Raw genomic sequence first — 19,380 nt, 5'->3', positions numbered from 1 at the left:
CTGTGATTTGAGATCAGTTAGTGGACAGCGACACTTTCAGTCTCTTCTAGCCATTACATCATAATCACTATTGATAACGTTAACATGAGTAGTAAAATGTAAAACAATCCATCGAGCTTAACGGAATGTCCTTTGACAATAAAACTGAATATGTTGTTCTGGTGCTCTAAATAATGTCTAAATTAACAGCTATTCTAAAAAGTATGTAAGTAATATGTAAGTATGTAAGTATATAAAATGAATCTTGTTTTATATAAAGCAATAATTAAGAGTGGAATTTGAGGACAGAGAGAGCGAGAGAGAGAGAGAGAGAGAGAGAGAGAGAGAGAGACGAGTATGATTTTCCAGCACTATGGACAGCGGCCATTCACCAGGCGAGAGGCAAGCTGTGCCTCCCGATTTTAAGGTCATTTTGACATATAGTATACTGAAGTATGTGTTAACTGTGCCTACCTCAGGCGACCCATCAGAGTCTCCGAAAGTCTCAGCAAAGTCAGATGGACTCTTTCTCATAGTCTGGTCTGCAGGCAGCGTGTTGTCATTATAGGATGTGACAAACTTGAAGTCACTGGTTCTAGATCCAGTAGTTAAATAAGCGTCATAGTTGTAGGTGCTGCGTAAAGTTCCTGTCCCGTCAACATCTGCGTAATTAGGAGGGAGATAAGCGCTTGGGATGGCAACCGCTCCATCAAACAACAATCTGGGCTTTCTCCTACGACAAAACCTCACACCCAGGATGACAATAATGAAGGTTAGAAAAAATGTGGATACAGACACTAGCGCGATGATGAGATATGAGGTCAGTTTTGAGTTGTTCTCATCAATGGACATGTCCTTTAGTTCTGGAACTTCAGCCAAGTTATCAGAAATTAGTAGATATAGGGAACAGCTGGCAGAAAGAGATGGATGTCCGTTATCTTTCACCGCCACAATGAGGTTCTGTTTCATGCTGTCAGATTCAGAAATGTCCCGCTGTGTCTTGATCTCTCCACTGTGGAGACCAATAGTGAAAAGTCCTGGGTCAGTGGATTTGACAATATGATAGGATAGCCATGCATTCTGTCCAGAGTCTGCATCTACTGCTATCACCTTGGAAACCAGAGAGCCCCCTTGCGCTGCTTTGGGGACCAGCTCCGTCATGAAAGAGTTGCCCTCCGGGGCGGGGTACAGTATCTGAGGTGAGTTGTCATTCACATCCGTTATTAACACATTGACAGTCACATTGCTGCTGAGCGGAGGAGAACCATTGTCTCTGGCCATCACATTGACTTTAAAGGTCCTACATTGTTCATAATCAAACGACCTCACAGCATGGATCACCCCTGTGTCACCATTAACAGACACGTAGGATGATACCGGGGAACCGTTGACCTCGCCAGGTAGAAGAGAATATATCACGGTTCCATTCTGTCTCCAATCCGGGTCTCGAGCAGTAATGGAAGACAAAGTAGAGCCAGGTTTGTTATTTTCAGTCACGTAGGCCCTGTAGGACTGCTCTCCAAACACGGGCGCGTTGTCGTTCACGTCGCCTACTAATAACTGAATAGTTTTAGACGAGGACAGCGGCGGAGAGCCCTCGTCAGTGGCAGTGATTGTAATGTTGTAATCTGCCACAAATTCACGGTCCAGTTCTCCTGTGGTCACTAGAGAATAATAGTTTTTGATGGAAGGAACAAGCTTAAAGGGGATGTGTTGGTCAATGGAGCAGCGGACCTGTCGGTTATTCTCAGAGTCTCTATCCTGGACATTAATGATGCCCACTTCTGTGCCAGGTGGCACGTTCTCTGGTATTGAGGTTGTCAGGGATTTTAGATATATTACAGGGGCATTGTCATTAACATCAATCAGATTGATGATAACTTTAGCATATGAGCTCAATCCAAGACCATCTTTAGCTGTGACTCGTAATTCAAATGAAGCAACCTTTTCGAAGTCAGTACTGCCAATTACTCTAATTTCTCCCGTTTTACTATCAATAGAAAATAGTTTCTCATCCTCTTCTGACACATGACCAAAATCATATGTCACTTCTCCATTCAACCCTTCATCTGCATCAGTAGCACTCACTGTAACTACCACAGTATCCAGAGGAGAGTTTTCAGATAGACTGGCTTTATAGACAGCCTGGCTAAAAACTGGGGCATTATCATTAGCATCCAGTACAGTGACGTGTATGACTACAGTACCCGATCTCTCCGGTGTGCCCCCATCCACAGCTGTGAGTGACAAATTAATGTCTTCCCGTCTTTCCCTATCAAGTTTGTTCTCTAATACGATTTCAACCGTATTGCCGTCTACTTTTAGCACAAAATTCTCATTCTTCTGTAGGTTGTACAGTTGAACTGAATTTTTACCTATATCCGCGTCGTGTGCCTCTTCTATCAAAAACGTAGTGCCCTTGTCCGCAGACTCACGTATTTCCATCCGAATCATATCCCTTTTAAATTGCGGAGAGTTGTCATTTATATCTTGAACATGGAGACTAATACGACGCAGCTCTAATGGATTCTCCAGTACGAGTTCCTGTTTTAAAATGCAGGATGCTTTTTTGCCACAGAGACTCTCTCGGTCCATCCGCTCAGCGACAATCAAGTCGCCGGTTTTCAAATTAATATCACAATATTTGTCGTTATTCCCTTCGGTATCAATCCGAGCCTTGCGTGATGACAGGCTGCCAATCTCAAGCCCGAGGTCTTTGGCCATATTTCCAATAACAGATCCCAATTTCATCTCCTCTGGAAAAGAAAAGCTTACATCTCCATAGACGATTTGAAGCCCAAGCAGTATGATGGCAAAGCAAAAGACAAAGCCATTTTTTGAAAATCCATGGTGTTGTTCCATCATTTAGCAAAATAGCCTGTACAATACAATAAAAAATGCAGAATATTTTGGAGTGTACCAATACTTATAAACAAGATATACTAAACCAGATAGATGAAGAGTAAAATAGCACAGGATTCCACAGACGCATTGCCAACACTATGGAGTAGCCTATACACTGGGTGGAGATGTTCACAATAGAAGCATCGTAGACTGACCGACAGCGACGCAATGTGTCCTTTTCTGATATCACATGAACATCATGCGTATATGGACTTGTCCGTACCACTATATGGCTATTATTTATTCAAATTGATTTTACAGTCAACATTATTGCTTGCATTTCACGTTGTCTGCACGAGAAGGTGCAGTTAAAAGGTGCATGGGAAACATCGTCCTACAAAATAAATGTTTTAACATTTTACAATGTTAAGACAAACGAAAATGTTATTGTTTTACTAAATGTTAAAGCATGTCAATTCTTAAAAAGGTTATCTTTGAAAAACAAAGGGTCCCGCACATGCACCGTCAGAAAATGTTGCTCTTTATTCAACGTTTCGGTCTATTTGACCTTCATCAGGACAGACAATGTCTGTTTAAGTATGCTTTGTTGCCCTACGCACCTGTCACTAGCCTTCTGAGGTGTGCATCGGCCTTTTGCTAAAGAGCATGTCAATTCAAAAGCTTTTTCTTCTCAAAAATGGACCTGGTCGAATCTCCCCACCCTTTCAGCTGTGAGCAGATTGAAGAAGACAAAACGATAGGTGACAAGTCATAACATCCAGCCAGGTGTCCGCAAGACAAATATCAATATTTGGAAGTGTTAGAAATCATATAAAATAATGTATCTTGACAACTATACCATTTTAATTCACTAGGACGTTGTTTTGCCTTTCAGCACCATGGACAGAGACGTGTGAAGTTGTTAGCCGATCTACAAGCTCCCAATGCGTCGCATCGCGAACACATTGTTATAGATAGATAGATAGATAGATAGATAGATAGATAGATAGATAGATAGATAGATAGATAGATAGATAGATAGATAGATAGATAGATAGATAGATAGATAGATAGATAGATAGATAGATAGATAGATAGTCAGTCCTATTCTAGCTGAGCAGGGTTGTCTAAACAAATAAAATAAAACCCATTAAATAGGCTATATACATTTCCGATACATTATGAGGGTTAATGGTTTATACGCAAGTAAAAAGGCACGAATATGAATTTAAGCAACTATTAAGCCTACCTCGGGGGATGAATCGCAGTCTCCAAATGCCTCAGCAAAGTCGGTGGGAGTTTTTCTCAGAGTCTGGTCTGCAGGCAATGTATTATCATTGTAAGAGCTGACAAACTTGAAGTCACTCGTTCTAGAACCTGTCGTCAAGTAGGCGTCATAATTGTAAGTGCTGCGTAAAGTTCCGGTGCCGTCAACCTCTGCGTAATTTGGAGGGAGATAAGCGCTGGGAATGGCAACTGCTCCATCAAATAACAGTCTGGGCTTTCTCCTGCGACAAAACTTCATACCCAGGATGACAATAATGAAGGTCAGAAAAAACGTGGACACTGAGACCAGTGCAATTATCAGATAATAAGTCAGTTTAGAATTGTTCTCATCATAAGACATATCTTTCAATTCTGGTACTTCAGCCAAGTTATCAGAAATAAGTAAATGCATTGTACAAGTGGCAGAGAGAGATGACTGTCCACTATCTTTCACCGTCACAATAAGGTTCTGTTTCATGTTGTCAGATTCAGAAATGTCCCGCTGTGTCCTGATCTCTCCGCTGTGGAGACCAATAGTGAAAAGCCCTGGAGCCGTGGATTTGACAATATGATAGGACAGCCATGCATTCTGTCCAGAGTCTGCATCGACTGCTATCACCTTGGACACCAGAGAGCCCCCTTGCGCTGCTTTGGGGACCAGTTCAGTCATGAAGGAGTTACCCTCTACTGCGGGGTACAGTATCTGAGGAGAGTTGTCATTAACATCCATTATAAAGACACTGACAGTCACGTTGCTGCTGAGTGGAGGAGAACCATTGTCTCTGGCTATCACATGGACTTTAAAACTCCTAAACTGCTCATAATCAAACGACCTCACAGCGTGGATCACCCCCGTGTCACTGTTGACGGAAATGTAAGAGGATGCTGGAGAGCCGTTCACTTCACCGGGCAAGAGAGAATACATCACTGTACCATTCTGTCTCCAGTCTGGGTCTCGGGCATTAACAGTGCACAACGTTGAACCAGGTTTGTTATTTTCACTCGTGTAGGCGCTGTAGAACTGTTCTTCAAACAAAGGTGGGTTGTCATTCACGTCACCTACTGATAACTGAATAGTTTTAGTGGAGGACAGAGGTGGAGAGCCCCCATCAGTGGCAGTGATTGTAATGTTGTAATCATGCACTACTTCACGGTCGAGCTCTCCCGTTGTGATCAAAGAATAATAGTTTTTGATTGATGGTACGAGCTTAAAAGGGACATAATGTTGAATCGAGCAGTGGACTTCTTGGTTATTCTCAGAGTCTCCATCTTGGACGTTAATGATGCCCAACTCTGTGCCAGGTGATACATTTTCTGGTATGGGGTTAATAAGAGATTTCAAATATATTATAGGGGCATTGTCGTTCACATCTGTGATATCAAATTTCACTTTAGAATCAGATGTAAGTCCATATCCGTCTTTGGCTTCTATACGCATTTCATACATTGACTCCTCCTCGAAATCCAATAGCCCTATCAGTTTTATCTCCCCTGTGGTTTGGTTTAAAGTAAACATTTTCCTAGCTTTCTCTGAAATACGACTGAACTCGTACGTCACTTCACCATTAACTCCTTCGTCTGCATCGGTAGCACTCACTGTTACCACTATACTATCGAGAGGCGCGTTTTCAGGCAGACTGGCTTCATAGATTGCTTGAGTAAATACTGGGGCGTTATCATTAGCATCCAGTACAGTGACGTGTATAACGGCAGTACCTGTTCTTTGGGGGGTGCCTCCATCTAATGCAGTGAGCAGTAATTCCATTTCGTGTTGTTCCTCGCGGTCTAATTCTTTATCCAAGACTAATTCAGCAAATTTACTCCCATCTTGTTTTGACTGAATTACCAGGGCTAAGTGTTCATTCCTCTCTAAAACGTAGCTTTGAACTGTGTTTTTTCCTAAGTCTATGTCGTGAGCCTCATTGACACGAAAACGAGCTCCTTTAACTGCCAACTCACTGATTTCTATCTTGATTGATTCTTTAGTAAACATAGGTGCATTGTCATTTATATCTTGTATCTGAACTGCAATGCGGTGTAATTCTAACGGTCCTTGTAAGACCAGTTCAAACCTAATGATACAAGAAGCCTTCTCACCACAAATCTCTTCTCTATCAATTCTCTCTGCTACTGTCAAGTCCCCAGATATAACATTTAGGTCACAATATCGTTTATGCTTCCCCACGCTGTCTATACGAGCCTTGCGAGCAGACAATGTTCTCGTATCCAGTCCGAGATCCTTGGCTATATTTCCAACAACAGACCCGCGTTTTAACTCCTCTTGGATGGAATAGCTTAAATCTCCATTTCCGACATGCAACATCCGAAGAAAGAAAGCAAATCCACAGAGAAGGCCTAGCGCTGAAAATCCATTTTGCCCCATCGTAAGGACTGAATGTATAGCATCCAACGCATTGAATAGAACCTATGCCTAAATATCACAACTAGAGAAAAATACTGACTACATAAAAATAAAAGTCTGTATTATACGCACATTATCTTCCACTATTACCATTACACGAGTATGCGATAAAGACACTGGTCCTGTCTGCCTATACGAACGAGTTACGAGCCTATAATAACAACGCAATATAGTTGAGGGTGGTACGGGAGGCATCGCCTGTGTTAGTGGACAGCGACGCGATGTGTTCATTATAGTTAAGAGCATGTTAAAAAGGAATGATGTTTGCTTTAATACTATAGCATTCTTGTTCAGTAAGTTAAGTAAGCAAGCATGGGGAAATCGCTGCAGTTACATTATTTCACAATTAATATGTATAGGCGATATAACCAGAATTTAGTAGAAAGAAAGAGAAAGAGGATTGATATTTGTCAAATTCCTCTTAATTAATTACTACAATATACAATATTCAGCAACCTTTAAACGAGAAAAGTATAAGGCACCATGACAGGAGGCCGCATCAAGTGTATACATATCCCGGTTACACCGTGGCTATGTTTTAAAACACACCATTCACTTTTCATAGGATATTGTTTTATCTAAAATAAAACTATAAGTATTCAACATTATGCATGCTGAATATGTATGTCCACAACTGTACAAAACATTTAAAATAAGTCCTGCTCTATAAATTGTAATTGTCAGAAAATGAATGTGTGGATAAGCCCTATACACTACAGCCAGTATGTAGGCTAGATACTGCCACTGAGCAAAAAGAGAAAAAATAAATAAACAAAATAAAAGCCATGTGCTTATTTATTGTGCAACTCATCCAGGAGGGGTCCATGAAATCGTGGTATCCAAAGTGACAAACAATATAGAATACACCTCATCCGTGCGCTCTTTCTTATCATCATACATTCTCATTCCAGCCAATGAGAATTTGCGTCCTCACCCTCGTCTTCAATGTTTGTGTTTACGTAATATGTTTGTGTTTACAAAAACCCTCAAAACCTTAATTGTCAATGGCATTTAATGTTTGTGTTCTCACACACACACACACACACACACACACACACACACACACACACACACACACACACACACACACACACACACACACACACACACACACACACACACACACACACACACACACACACACACACACACACACACACACACGAGGGGATAGCGGTCCCTAAAAAATACAGAAAATGTATTATAGAAAAGTCAAAGGACCACTACACCACTTTTCAACCTATCTTCATATAATATGTCCTCACTAATAATCATGAAGGAATGGCACGATTCTTTTCTACTCGGTCTCATGTCTCATAGGAGGGCTGTGGGCAGTTCAGAAAACGTCTTCCAGTGACATCATCGATGGGGAATACAAGCTAATAGAAACGGCAGGCTTTCTAGTCGTGAAAAGTTGCAATGCGAAAATGGAAGCCATCGTTCTCACGATAATGGAAATCTAAACATTTTTGTAAAAAAATCTTATTTAAAAAAAATATCTGCCTAATGATGATGTCACTGGAAGACGGTTTCTAAACTGCCCACAGCCCTCCTTTGAGACACAGACTGAGTAGAAAAAAATCGTGCCATTTTATCATGATTATTAGTGAGGACCTATTATATGAAGATAGGTTGTGAAGTGGTCCTTTAACTATACTGCCTGGTGATCTAGTTCAGCACCATGGACAGGGACGCATGGACCAGGAGTGTTCCAAACGACAAAATCTAAATTGTGTGGTGTTTTGAAAGAATGTGGTATGCATGCAGTTTGCTGGAATTGTGCGATACTGATTTGAAGCCACTTGGTAGTACCTACTCTGAACTGGACGTCATACTAGAATATGCATATAGGCAAGTCAAGCAAGTCTCACAGATAGGAGGAAGGCGGATGACAAGCTATGTTTGAGTGACTGCCACCCTTCAGTTTCGAGCATATCACATGGAAAGAATGAATCATTTGGAGATAATCATAATGCAATATACCATTTTGAGAAGATGGGAAATAGTAACTCATACCTCAGGAGATGAATCAGAGTCACCAAAGGCCTCAGCGAAGTCTGTGGGACTTTTTCTAATAGTCTGGTCTGCAGGCAACGTGTTGTCATTGTAAGAGCTGACAAACTTAAAGTCACTGGTTCTAGATCCCGTTGTTAAATAGGCGTCATAATTATAAGTGCTGCGTAAAGTTCCTGTGCCATCAACATCTGCGTAATTCGGAGGAAGATACGCACTGGGGATGGAAATGGCACCATCAAACAACAGTCTGGGCTTTCTTCTGCGACAAAACCTCAAACCCAAGATGATGATAATGAATGTCAGGAAAAAGGTGGAGACGGAAACAAGTGCTATAATGAGATAAGAAGTCAGTTTGGAATTGTTCTCATCGTGAGCCATGTCTTTCAGTTCCGGTAATTCAGCCAAGTTATCAGAAATAAGTAAATGCATTGCACAGGTAGCAGAGAGAGAAGGCTGTCCATTATCTTTCACTACCACAACGAGGTTTTGTTTCATGCTGTCACTTTCAGAAATGTCCCGCAGTGTCCTGATCTCTCCACTGTGGAGACCAATAGCAAATAGGCCTGCATCCGTGGATTTGACAATATGATAAGAAAGCCATGCATTCTGTCCAGAGTCTGTGTCCACTGCTATCACCTTGGACACCAGAGAGCCCCCGTGCGCAGCTTTAGGGATCAGCTCAGTCATGAAGGAGTTGCCCTCCGGGTTGGGGTACAGTATTTGAGGTGTGTTGTCATTCACATCCGTTATGAACACATTGACAGTAACGTTACTGCTGAGGGGAGGAGACCCGTTGTCTCTGGCCATCACACTGACTTTAAAGCTCCGAAATTGTTCATAATCAAACGACCTTACGACGTGGATCACTCCTGTGTCTCCATTAATAGAGAGATAGGAGGACACCGGGACATCTTTCACCTCGCCAGGTAGAAGAGAGTAAATCACTGTTCCATTTTGTTTCCAGTCTGGGTCTCGAGCGGTAACTGTACATAATGTAGAGCCAGGTTTATTATTTTCAGACAAATACGCGCTGTAAAACTGTTCCTCAAACAAGGGCGGATTGTCATTGACGTCACCAACTGATAATTGAATGGTTTTAGAGGAGGACAAAGGTGGAGAGCCCTCGTCAGTGGCAGTGATTGTAATGTTGTAATCAGACACTAGTTCACGGTCCAGTTGTCCCGTGGTCACTAGAGAATAATAGTTTTTGATAGATGGGATTAGTTTAAAAGGGACGTTTTGCTGAATAGAGCACCGGACCTGTCGGTTATTTTCCGAGTCTCTATCCTGAACGTTTATAATGCCCACATCTGTACCAGTTGCTGCATTTTCGGGTATAGGGTTTGACAGGGATTTCAAATAAATCACAGGTGCATTATCATTGATATCAGAAATGTCTACAATCAGTTTGGCGTATGAAGCTAGACCCAAACCATCTTTAGCTTTGATGCGTAACTCAAACGAAGACACGTCTTCATAATCAACGTTGCCCTTTACTCTAATTTCCCCCCTGTTGCGATCAATAGAAAACACCTTTTTGTCCGATTCTGACAGGTGATCAAAATCATAAGTAACATCTCCGTTGACTCCCTCGTCTGCATCAGTAGCATTTACTGTAACAACTAATGTATCTACAGGAGAGTTTTCAGGCAGACGGGCTTTATAGACAGCCTGACTAAACACGGGGGCGTTATCATTAGCATCCAGTACAGTGACCTGTATGACTACAGTACCTGATCTCTGCGGAGAACCACCATCCAATGCTGTCAGAACTAACTGCATAACGTGTTTTTCTTCTCGATCAAGCTCTTTCTCAAGAACTAAATGCACTGCGTCGTTATCAATATCTAGTCGGAAATTATCATTTTTTTGTAAACTGTACCTTTGAACTGAATTTTGTCCTATATCCGCATCATGGGCCTCTCCCACTAGGAAACGGGCACCCTTAACTGCTGATTCTGTGATTTCTAGGGCTATATGTTCCTCGTTAAATTTCGGAGGGTTGTCATTTATATCTTGAATATGGAGGCTAATGCGATGAAGTTCAAGTGGATTTTCCAATACTAGCTCTTGTTTCAAAACGCACGACGCTCTTTTCGCACAAAGCCCGTCTCTGTCAATCCTCTGCACAATAACCAAGTCTCCGGTGCTCAGATTTATGTCACAATATTGCTTATTGTTTCCCTCTGTGTCAATACGGGCGTTACGAGATGATAGTTTCATCGTATCCATTCCCAGATCCTTTACTATTTTTCCAATAATAGATCCTCTTTTCAATTCCTCTGAAATTGAATAGGTAACATCTCCATGGGCTGAACGCGAGCCTAGACTCATGAACAAAAGAAAGCCGTGGAAAAGGAATAGCGTAGAATATCCAATGTATCCCATCTTCAGGGAGAAAAAGGAATATCCTCGCGTGTTATTGCAAAATCAATTAATCCGATGTTTTCTGTAGTGTATCAATTCCCATGGAGCCAACAATATATTCGCGTTTCCATGGGTTATAATGGCAAAGGGCATATCCTTATGATAGCTTCAAGTGGGAGGAGAAAACTAGTTTGTAGTTAAACAGCGACGCTATGAGTCATTTTTAGATATAGCATAATGCTGATATTTGCATTTGTGTGGCACATCAAAACAAAAGTGACCATTCTGCACACATGTATTTATGCATTAATTTTAGTTAATTAAAAACATTGTTTAACTGAGGAATAATTGGAAACCAATCAGCTAACCAGAATTCGGGCTGCATCAGCAATCAGCACCATGGAGAGAGTCATGTTCAAAATACATTGAATTTGACTGCCTATCATTCGCGTGTTTACACTTTGAACTTCGTTTAGCAATAGCGTAGCCTATTATTATTATTATTATTATTATAAAAATCACACCCGTGAGAAGTGAGGGGCGCTAATATATTAAAGTCTAACTCATGTTGATTAGGTGATGTAATGGTGATGTAAAACATAAAGAGACAATATTACGTAAACGACATTGAACTAAAGACAAACATTAAACCTGCGCCCCTCAAAAATAGGAAGATTTGTTTTCTCTTCCATTTTATACTTAAAAGTGTTGTTATAGAATTAGAGTGGGCTAGCACTCAGTTATGATGTATTAACTGCTATACCAAAATCGAACGTTGCACAATTATTTAGGTATATGACTTATAAATGCATATGTCCTACCTCAGGAGATGAATCGGAGTCTCCAAATGCTTCTGCAAAGTCGGTGGGCGTTTTTCTCAGAGTCTGGTCTACAGGCAACGTGGTGTCATTGTAAGAGCTGACAAATTTGAAGTCACTGGTTCTAGAACCCGTTGTTAAATAGGCATCATAATTGTAAGTACTGCGTAAAGTTCCTGTGGCATCAACATCTGCGTAATTAGGAGGGAGATACGCACTGGGGATGGCAACCGCTCCATCAAACAACAGCCTGGGCTTTCTTCTGCGACAGAACCTCAAACCCAGGATGACAATGATGAAGGTGAAAAAAAAAGTAGAGACGGATACAAGTGCTATGATGAGATAAGAGGTCAATTTTGAATTACTCTCGTCATGAGACATGTCCTTTAGTTCTGGAACATCAGCCAGGTTATCAGAAATAACTAAATAAATGGCACAGGTGGCAGAGAGAGAAGGCTGCCCGTTATCTTTCACTGCCACAACAAGGTTCTGTTTCATGTTGTCGGAGTCAGAAATGTCCCGCTGTGTCCTGATCTCTCCGCTGTGGCGACCAATAGTGAAAAGCCCTGTATCAGTGGATTTAACAATATTATATGACAGCCAGGCATTCTGTCCAGAGTCTGCGTCCACTGCTATCACCTTGGACACTAGAGAGCCACCTTGCGCAGCTTTGGGGATCAGTTCAGTCATGAAGGAGTTACCCTCTGGAGCGGGGTACAGTATTTGAGGCGAGTTGTCATTCACATCCGTTATTGCAATATTAACAGTGACATTGCTGCTGAGTGGAGGAGAACCGTTATCTCTGGCCATAACGTTCACTTTAAATGTTCTTAATTGTTCATAGTCAAATGACCTCACGGTGTGGATCACTCCCGTGTCTCCATTAATAGACAGATAGGAGGACACCGGAGCACCGTTCACTTCACTTAGTAAAAGAGAGTAAATCACTGTACCGTTTTGTCTCCAGTCTGGATCTCGAGCAATGACGGTACACAAAGTGGAACCAGGCTTGTTATTTTCTGTCACGTGGGCGCTGTAGGACTGCTCATCAAAGACAGGAGGGTTGTCGTTGACGTCGCTCACTGATAATTGAATGGTTTTAGAGGAGGACAGTGGTGGAGAGCCCTCGTCAGAGGCAGTGATTGTAATATTATAATCAGACACTAGTTCACGGTCCAGTTGCCCCGTGGTCAACAAAGAATAATAATGTTTGATGGAAGGAACAAGCTTAAAAGGAACGTTTTGCTGAATAGAACAGCGGACCTGTCGATTATTTTCAGAGTCCTTGTCCTGCACATTAATGATTCCCATCTCTGTTCCAGGTAGCACGTTCTCTGGTATGGGGTTAATTAAAGACTTTATATGTATTACAGGGGCATTGTCGTTAACATCTGTTATGTCAATCATCAACGTTGAATATGACGCCAACCCAAGGCCATCTTTTGCGCTGATTCGAATTTCAAATGATGATTCCTCCTCATAATCTAATGGCCCACTAACTCTCACTTCACCGTTTTTTTGGTCGAGTGAAAACACATTTCCAATTTCATCGGACACATGATCAAGTTCATAGATCACTTCGCGATTGATTCCTTCATCTGCATCAGTGGCAGTCACTCTAATGACTACAGTATCTAGAGGAGAGTTTTCAGGCAGACTGGCTTTATATACAGCCTGGCTAAACACCGGGGCGTTATCATTAGCATCGAGTACAGTGACGTGTATCACTACAGTACCTGATCTCTGAGGAGAACCGCCATCCAGGGCTGTAAGAATTAAATTCATTTCTTGTTCGTGTTCCCGATCTAACTCTTTTTCCAACACCAGCTCACATGACTTTCGCCCGCCTGATTTAGCATCGACATGCAATACAAACTTATCATTCTGTTGTAGTGTATAACCTTTAACTGCATTCTCCCCGATATCCGCATCATGAGCTTCATCTAATGAAAACCTAGCCCCTTTGTCTGCAGATTCTCTGATTTCCAGTTTAATTATTTCCTTTTTGAATAGCGGGGGGTTATCGTTTATGTCTTGTATGTGAAGATTAATACGATGCAGTTCCAACGGATTCTCCAATACAAGCTCCAGTTTCAAAACGCAGGAGGCTTTCTTGCCACAAAGCCCATCTCTGTCAATCCTATCGGCAACAATTAAATCGCCCTTGCTCAGGATCATGTCACAATAACGTTTGCTGTCGCCTTCTGTTTCAATACGGGCTTTTCGTGCAGAAAGTCTGCTCACGTCCAGGCCAACATCCTTAGCAATGTTTCCAATAACAGATCCGCGTTTCATTTCTTCAGGGAAAGAATAGCTGACGTCTCCCTGAGTCGACTGCAGCGTGGAAATAAATACAAAAACACTGAAGACGAGGCCGATGTATTCCATTTTAAATCAATTAATTAAAAGTCCTCATTCCAATGGTATAGGAATCACTCGGTAAGAAATACAAGTAAAAATAAAAAAACGTTTTAGATAAAAACCTAAGCAGCTAGGCTATACTGTACACGATATAGCCTATATAAGCAAAACGCGTTTTGTATGATAGGCTATTGTTTGTGGGGTGGAGAGATGGGGACGGGGAGGTGAAGGCCTCCTATCTAGTACTCGGTGGTGAACAGCGACACGATGAGCCTTCTATGCGTTTATATAGCATGCAGTTCACTCCATGTCCATGCAGATGCAGCATTAACAACTGGAACCCTAACATCCCTATAAGTATGAGCTGAGGGGAATAGTTGGCGAAAATAGCAAATCTACAAGCTCAATCATTCTACAAGCTTGTGACCTTGTATATTTGCTATTTTGGCGAGAGAGAGAGAGAGAGAGAGAGAGAGAGAGAGAGAGAGAGAGAGAGAGAGAGAGAGAGAGAGAGAGAGAGAGAGAGAGAGAGAGAGAGAGAGAGAGTCTTTCAGCACCATGGACAGTGCCACACAGAGGCCATTCATAATAGCGGTACTTCCTCGCCCGGCCTGCAGGGTTGTTCTCTTTCCGATCTCGTCAAACGCATTCCACACGTTATACTCTCAATAGTGTGAGTGTGAGTGTGTGTGTGTGTGTGTGTGTGTGTGTGTGTGTGTGTGTGTGTGTGTGTGTGTGTGTGTGTGTGTGTGTGTGTGTGTGTGTGTGTGTGTGTGTGTGTGTGTGTGTGTGTGTGTGTGAGAAGCCAACTACAATCAAAGCCAACCCTTTGTTCAGTAAAGCAATTCCAGTAGTGTAAAATAATGTAAGTAACCAAGTACATTTACTCAAGTATGCAGTGCTTAAGTACAATTTTTTGTTCTGAGTATTTCCAATTTTCAGGACTTATACTCTTATACTCCACTACATCTCTCAGAGGCTAATATACTTTTACTCCGCTACTTTGTATTATTATTATTATCATTATTATTATTACAATTTACAAAACATAAATTAGTAACATACCCACTTCAGGCCTATACGTTCCAGCCATTTGAAAATAACAATGTGTCGTGATTTGAGCTTGATCTGCTATTTTCAAAATATTTTTACACTTGAAAATTGTTACTTTTAAGCATATTTTGAAATCAATACTAAATAGGTTATATTAAACCTGGACTTTTACTTAAAACGTAACAGAATAATTTATACGTTGCACTGCCGTATTGATACTTTTTGTTGTAAAGCTCTCATTGTCTTTACCTGATGATGTGTTTTAAAATAACATGAGAAATATCCTCTACCTAAGCTACAGTGCTAAGTTGGCCATACCACCAAACATTACCATACATTATGCATGAGCCATGCATAATGCATTATGCATTTTAAAACTATGTGAGACGCCATGGGGGTTTAATAGTTCTGGTCCATATAACCATAATGCCCTTTGCTACCGTTGCAAAAGCTATATGGACCATGGGGTTTAATAACAAAATAATAGGCAATAGTCAAATATGACCAAGCCAAGGCATTTAATAGCAACTTAAGTATGCCCATTTGGTTGCTAACCCCGCCACGTCCCATATCCCGTCCCCCTTGTCCCACACAAGCGATACTTTTCCGTCCCTAAAATGAACAGTTTGGATCTAGTCACCGTGAATACATTTTCCACCACTGTGCAATTCTCCCTCGCTTTAATTGTGTCCACATAACATGTAGTGTAATCCACACAGAATAGATAATAAACAGTATGCCTACTTATTTCTGGTTTATAGTCCTGCAGGTGGGTGCACTTGTGTTGTGTTCACTGTCACTCCCAGTTTAATAGATGAGAAAAATCCACATTCTGTTCGACACGCTATACCGCAAAGCGCTCCCTAAAATAATTCGTCAACTACGTAGGCTATACAATATTAGCGTCCGAGAAAGTTACCGAATCTCGCTGACTATCCGATGCAGGATGTCGTTTGTTGTCACAAAATCAGCAGGCTAGGCTATTGTCAAGTCTAGCATTATTTGAAATATCCCTCGCTGTGATATTACTTCCTGTTTTGCTTCCAGCTGACCTCTGTCCTGGCTATTATTGGATAATCGAGCGAGAGAGAGAGAGAGGGGGGGGGGGGGGGGGGAGAGACCTCTGACAGAAAATGCACAATCTTTTTCATAGTTTTACAAGATAGTATTACCCAAAGTGTTAATGTAACACAGCTCTGATTACACTTTTATTGTTCGGTTTTTATTTGTACATAGACCTACATTGTTTTATTCGTATTGTCTTTTTCCACTTTTGCTTTGGCACTAGCCTACGTTTTCTCATGCCGATAAAGCTCATTTGAATTGAAATTGTGAGTGAGTGAGAGAGAGAGAGAGAGAGAGAGAGAGAGAGAGAGAGAGAGAGAGAGAGAGAGAGAGAGAGAGAGAGAGAGAGAGAGAGAGAGAGAGAGAGAGAGAGAGAGAGAGAGAGAGAGGGAGAGAGAGAAACAAACAGGTTCCCAATCATTAACCAGCTGGCCTATACTATCACAATATAGTTTATCAATGTTTGAGTTACACAATGTTTGTGTCCATTCATTGTCAATGGCAGGACAAGGTCTGTGCGCGCGCACACACACACAACCACACACACACACACACACACACACACACACACACACACACACACACACACACACACACACACACACACACACACACACACACACACACACACACACACACACACACACACACACACACACACACACACACACACACACACACCACAAGCTGGACATATGAGGGGCTTACCCTTCCTTTAATAACACATCCCCCATAAATAAATAAATTTATAATAATAAAAAATAGGCATAATTTTATTTGTTGGTTCCACACGCTGCGCTGTGTGTTTCCATCCAGTAGATAGCGCCTTTTGCTCAAAACTCCACTGGAGTTATTCCAGTAGAGTGCAGGCAGTCCCGCAACCAACCCTATTGAAACAGGGGGGGAATTGTCTGAAATGGACCAATTTCTTCCATGCCGTGTTTTTAATTGTATGCAATAAAATGCCGTGCACACCATTACACGGAACTACTTAAAGGGGCTGAGGATGTGAGGAAGATGTGAGAATAATTAAATTATGTTGCCGCGACAGAGCGCTGCAGGACCCCTCTCCCTGGTCCACGGTCCGCCCAATCATTGCCCTTGCCCGCTGTGTAGTTTACATATAGCCTACGTCCTCAAATGAAACTTATAATGTAGCCTACGTTTTGATTACGTTTCACTTTATATCTGGAGCCTACTAAAAATAGTATTTGTATTAGTGGATGTGAACGTGAACAGCTCAACAGCCATCTTTCATTAAGCGTTTAATGTGGTTTCAGAGTAGGCTGATCTACTTCAGGTCTTTATAGGTCCTCTGTTCAATTAATATTTGCCCAAAGTGGGAGAGATGCTGAACATTAATTTCTATTTGGTCCAGTACAGCCTTTTAAAAACCGTACGTGTCCCTCTCCCTGTTTGTCACAGCCAGAGCACACGCACCTATGACAGGCTGACAGCTAATGTGACCCTGGATTTTGTCTGGTCATGGAAATTGGCCAGGGGCTCTGCATGCTGGTTGATTTGTGCAGAGTGTGCATGGGGGGGGGGGCAGGGTGTGAGTCTGGCATATCCTGCGTGTGACAGCAAATCATCTGAGTCAACAACCTGTCTTCGCATGCCCAGAGTCTGAGGCAGAAATACTCTACTGCACATGTAAAATATTTTTTATTCTTTTCAAAAAGGGCTTATTACAGAATGACTACCTGCATTTTTATATCCCCCATTCTGACACAACAAACATGTATGCCAAAACAGTGTAATTAATAACCTTCTGAACCTTTGGCACAGTTGAAGATGCTATAAAATATAAAATGATATCAACCAAGACACAAGTCACAAAAACACCCTTTCCCATTGAAGTGGAAATAAAATGGTGATATACAAAAACTGAAAAGAAAATTCAGTGGGTTGTGGAAAATATTAAATGTTTCATTCATTCATTCATTACGAATGAATGAATGAATGAACGGATTAATGAATTAATACAATAATTCATTCATTCATTTGTTCGTTCGTTCGTTCGTTCATTCATTCATTCAAAACCATGCCATCTTGCACGAAAAAGGTTGAAAAGGTGAACAATGTGTCAATGTGTGGTCCAGTCTTTTATGGCATACAGATCTATATCGAAATGTATATACGTAATTACGTATTATGTTTCCCCTCCCCGCCTTGTTTTAAATGATGTTCAATAATCTTTGAAAGAGCTTGCACATGATGCACTTCTGCTAACCTATATAATGGCCCAGGGGTGCAAGGTTTGAAATGGAAAAAATATTCTTATTTGTTGAGGGAGTACGACACAAATCATACAACCATTTTCAACCTGTCTCAGCCTGCTGTCTCTTCATCTTTCATTAGCTTTCCATGCACTCAATTTCTCTCCACTGACGGCTGGTGCTACTGTTGCCACAGGCGCGATTTATCATGCACATTGATTTAACTGACTTCGTCCTCTCTGTCTCCAAGTCACCCTGTTTGCCTTCTGCAGTTAATTTTGCTGAGTCACTGCAGCTCAACAACTGCATGCAGGGTGACTTCATATGGCAAACAAGCTTCGAATAAACCCCTCAGCCCATTATTTTTTCTAAATTAATCTGAAGCTGATCATACATCATCACATTCTGGCCAATCACAATTTGTGTCCTCACTTTTGTGTTCAATGTTTGTGTTTAGGCCTACACACTTTTGTCTTCAAGCTCACATTGTTGCTTTCTCTGACTACAGTGGGCTCCATCTTGTGGCAGGGGCCCTTTTTCCTTAATTTGGGGATTTAGTATTGTGTGAGAGGTGTGGCCCCGTAAAATGTGTGATCTTGTGCCACAGCCTAAGTCCCTAAAACACCTCCATTACCCCTTACATTATGCATAGGTGTGGTTTGGGCGTGATTAAACCAACCACTGTGCCACCTGCCATTGCCTTTAAGAGATCCATTATCCATTTAACATTATGCCCAGTGATTTACACACTCCAACACAGCCTCACTCGTGCAAATCTAATAACTTATTTGACTAGACAATTAAATGAAACACAATAAGCACAAGGAATTGTGCTGCTGATTATAGTAAAATTCCAATCACAGAGATTTGTGGAGAATTAAGAGAGAATTAAGAGAGAATTAAGAGAGAATTAAGAGAGAATTAAGAGAGAATTAAGAGAGAATTAAGAGAGAATTAAGAGAGCTCCTAA

At 41.4% G+C, this 19,380-nt stretch overlaps 4 protein-coding genes across 4 annotated transcripts in view; all 4 read right to left on the bottom strand.

The window, feature by feature from the left end:
• Window positions 1-13: 13 nt before the first annotated feature.
• On the bottom strand, window positions 14-2,841 carry LOC310873737 (protocadherin beta-15-like; the record flags this gene model as incomplete). The annotated part of the gene is made up of 2 exons (XM_083786289.1): window positions 14-46; window positions 445-2,841. 2 exons carry the CDS (start codon window positions 2,839-2,841, stop codon window positions 14-16), a joined length of 2,430 nt encoding a protein of 809 aa, XP_083642415.1.
• A 1,210-nt stretch (window positions 2,842-4,051) lies between these two features.
• On the bottom strand, window positions 4,052-11,307 carry LOC310873736 (protocadherin beta-16-like; the record flags this gene model as incomplete). The annotated part of the gene is made up of 3 exons (XM_083786288.1): window positions 4,052-6,217; window positions 10,658-10,915; window positions 11,263-11,307. The coding sequence occupies 3 exons, from the start codon at window positions 11,305-11,307 to the stop codon at window positions 4,052-4,054; spliced, it is 2,469 nt and encodes an 822-aa protein (XP_083642414.1).
• LOC310872948 (protocadherin gamma-A12-like) lies at window positions 8,522-10,432 on the bottom strand (the record flags this gene model as incomplete). The annotated part of the gene is made up of 1 exon (XM_083785164.1): window positions 8,522-10,432. The coding sequence occupies exon 1, from the start codon at window positions 10,307-10,309 to the stop codon at window positions 8,522-8,524; it is 1,788 nt and encodes a 595-aa protein (XP_083641290.1). The 5' UTR covers window positions 10,310-10,432.
• Window positions 11,308-11,694: 387 nt separating the features above from the next.
• LOC310873735 (protocadherin gamma-A8-like) overlaps window positions 11,695-19,380 on the bottom strand; it is a gene marked incomplete at both ends in the record, with an annotated part of 83,186 nt that continues 75,500 nt past the window's right edge. The window contains one exon of the mRNA XM_083786287.1: window positions 11,695-12,837. Within this exon, the coding sequence (XP_083642413.1) occupies window positions 11,695-12,837 (1,143 nt within the window). The remainder of the gene's footprint in view (window positions 12,838-19,380) is intronic.

The sequence above is a fragment of the Protomyctophum parallelum genome (assembly GCF_964188405.1).
Source record: "Protomyctophum parallelum genome assembly, chromosome: 16".
Taxonomy (NCBI): domain Eukaryota; kingdom Metazoa; phylum Chordata; class Actinopteri; order Myctophiformes; family Myctophidae; genus Protomyctophum; species Protomyctophum parallelum.
Note: the sequence above shows the minus strand (reverse complement) of the source record. Positions and strands in the feature narration are given on the sequence as shown.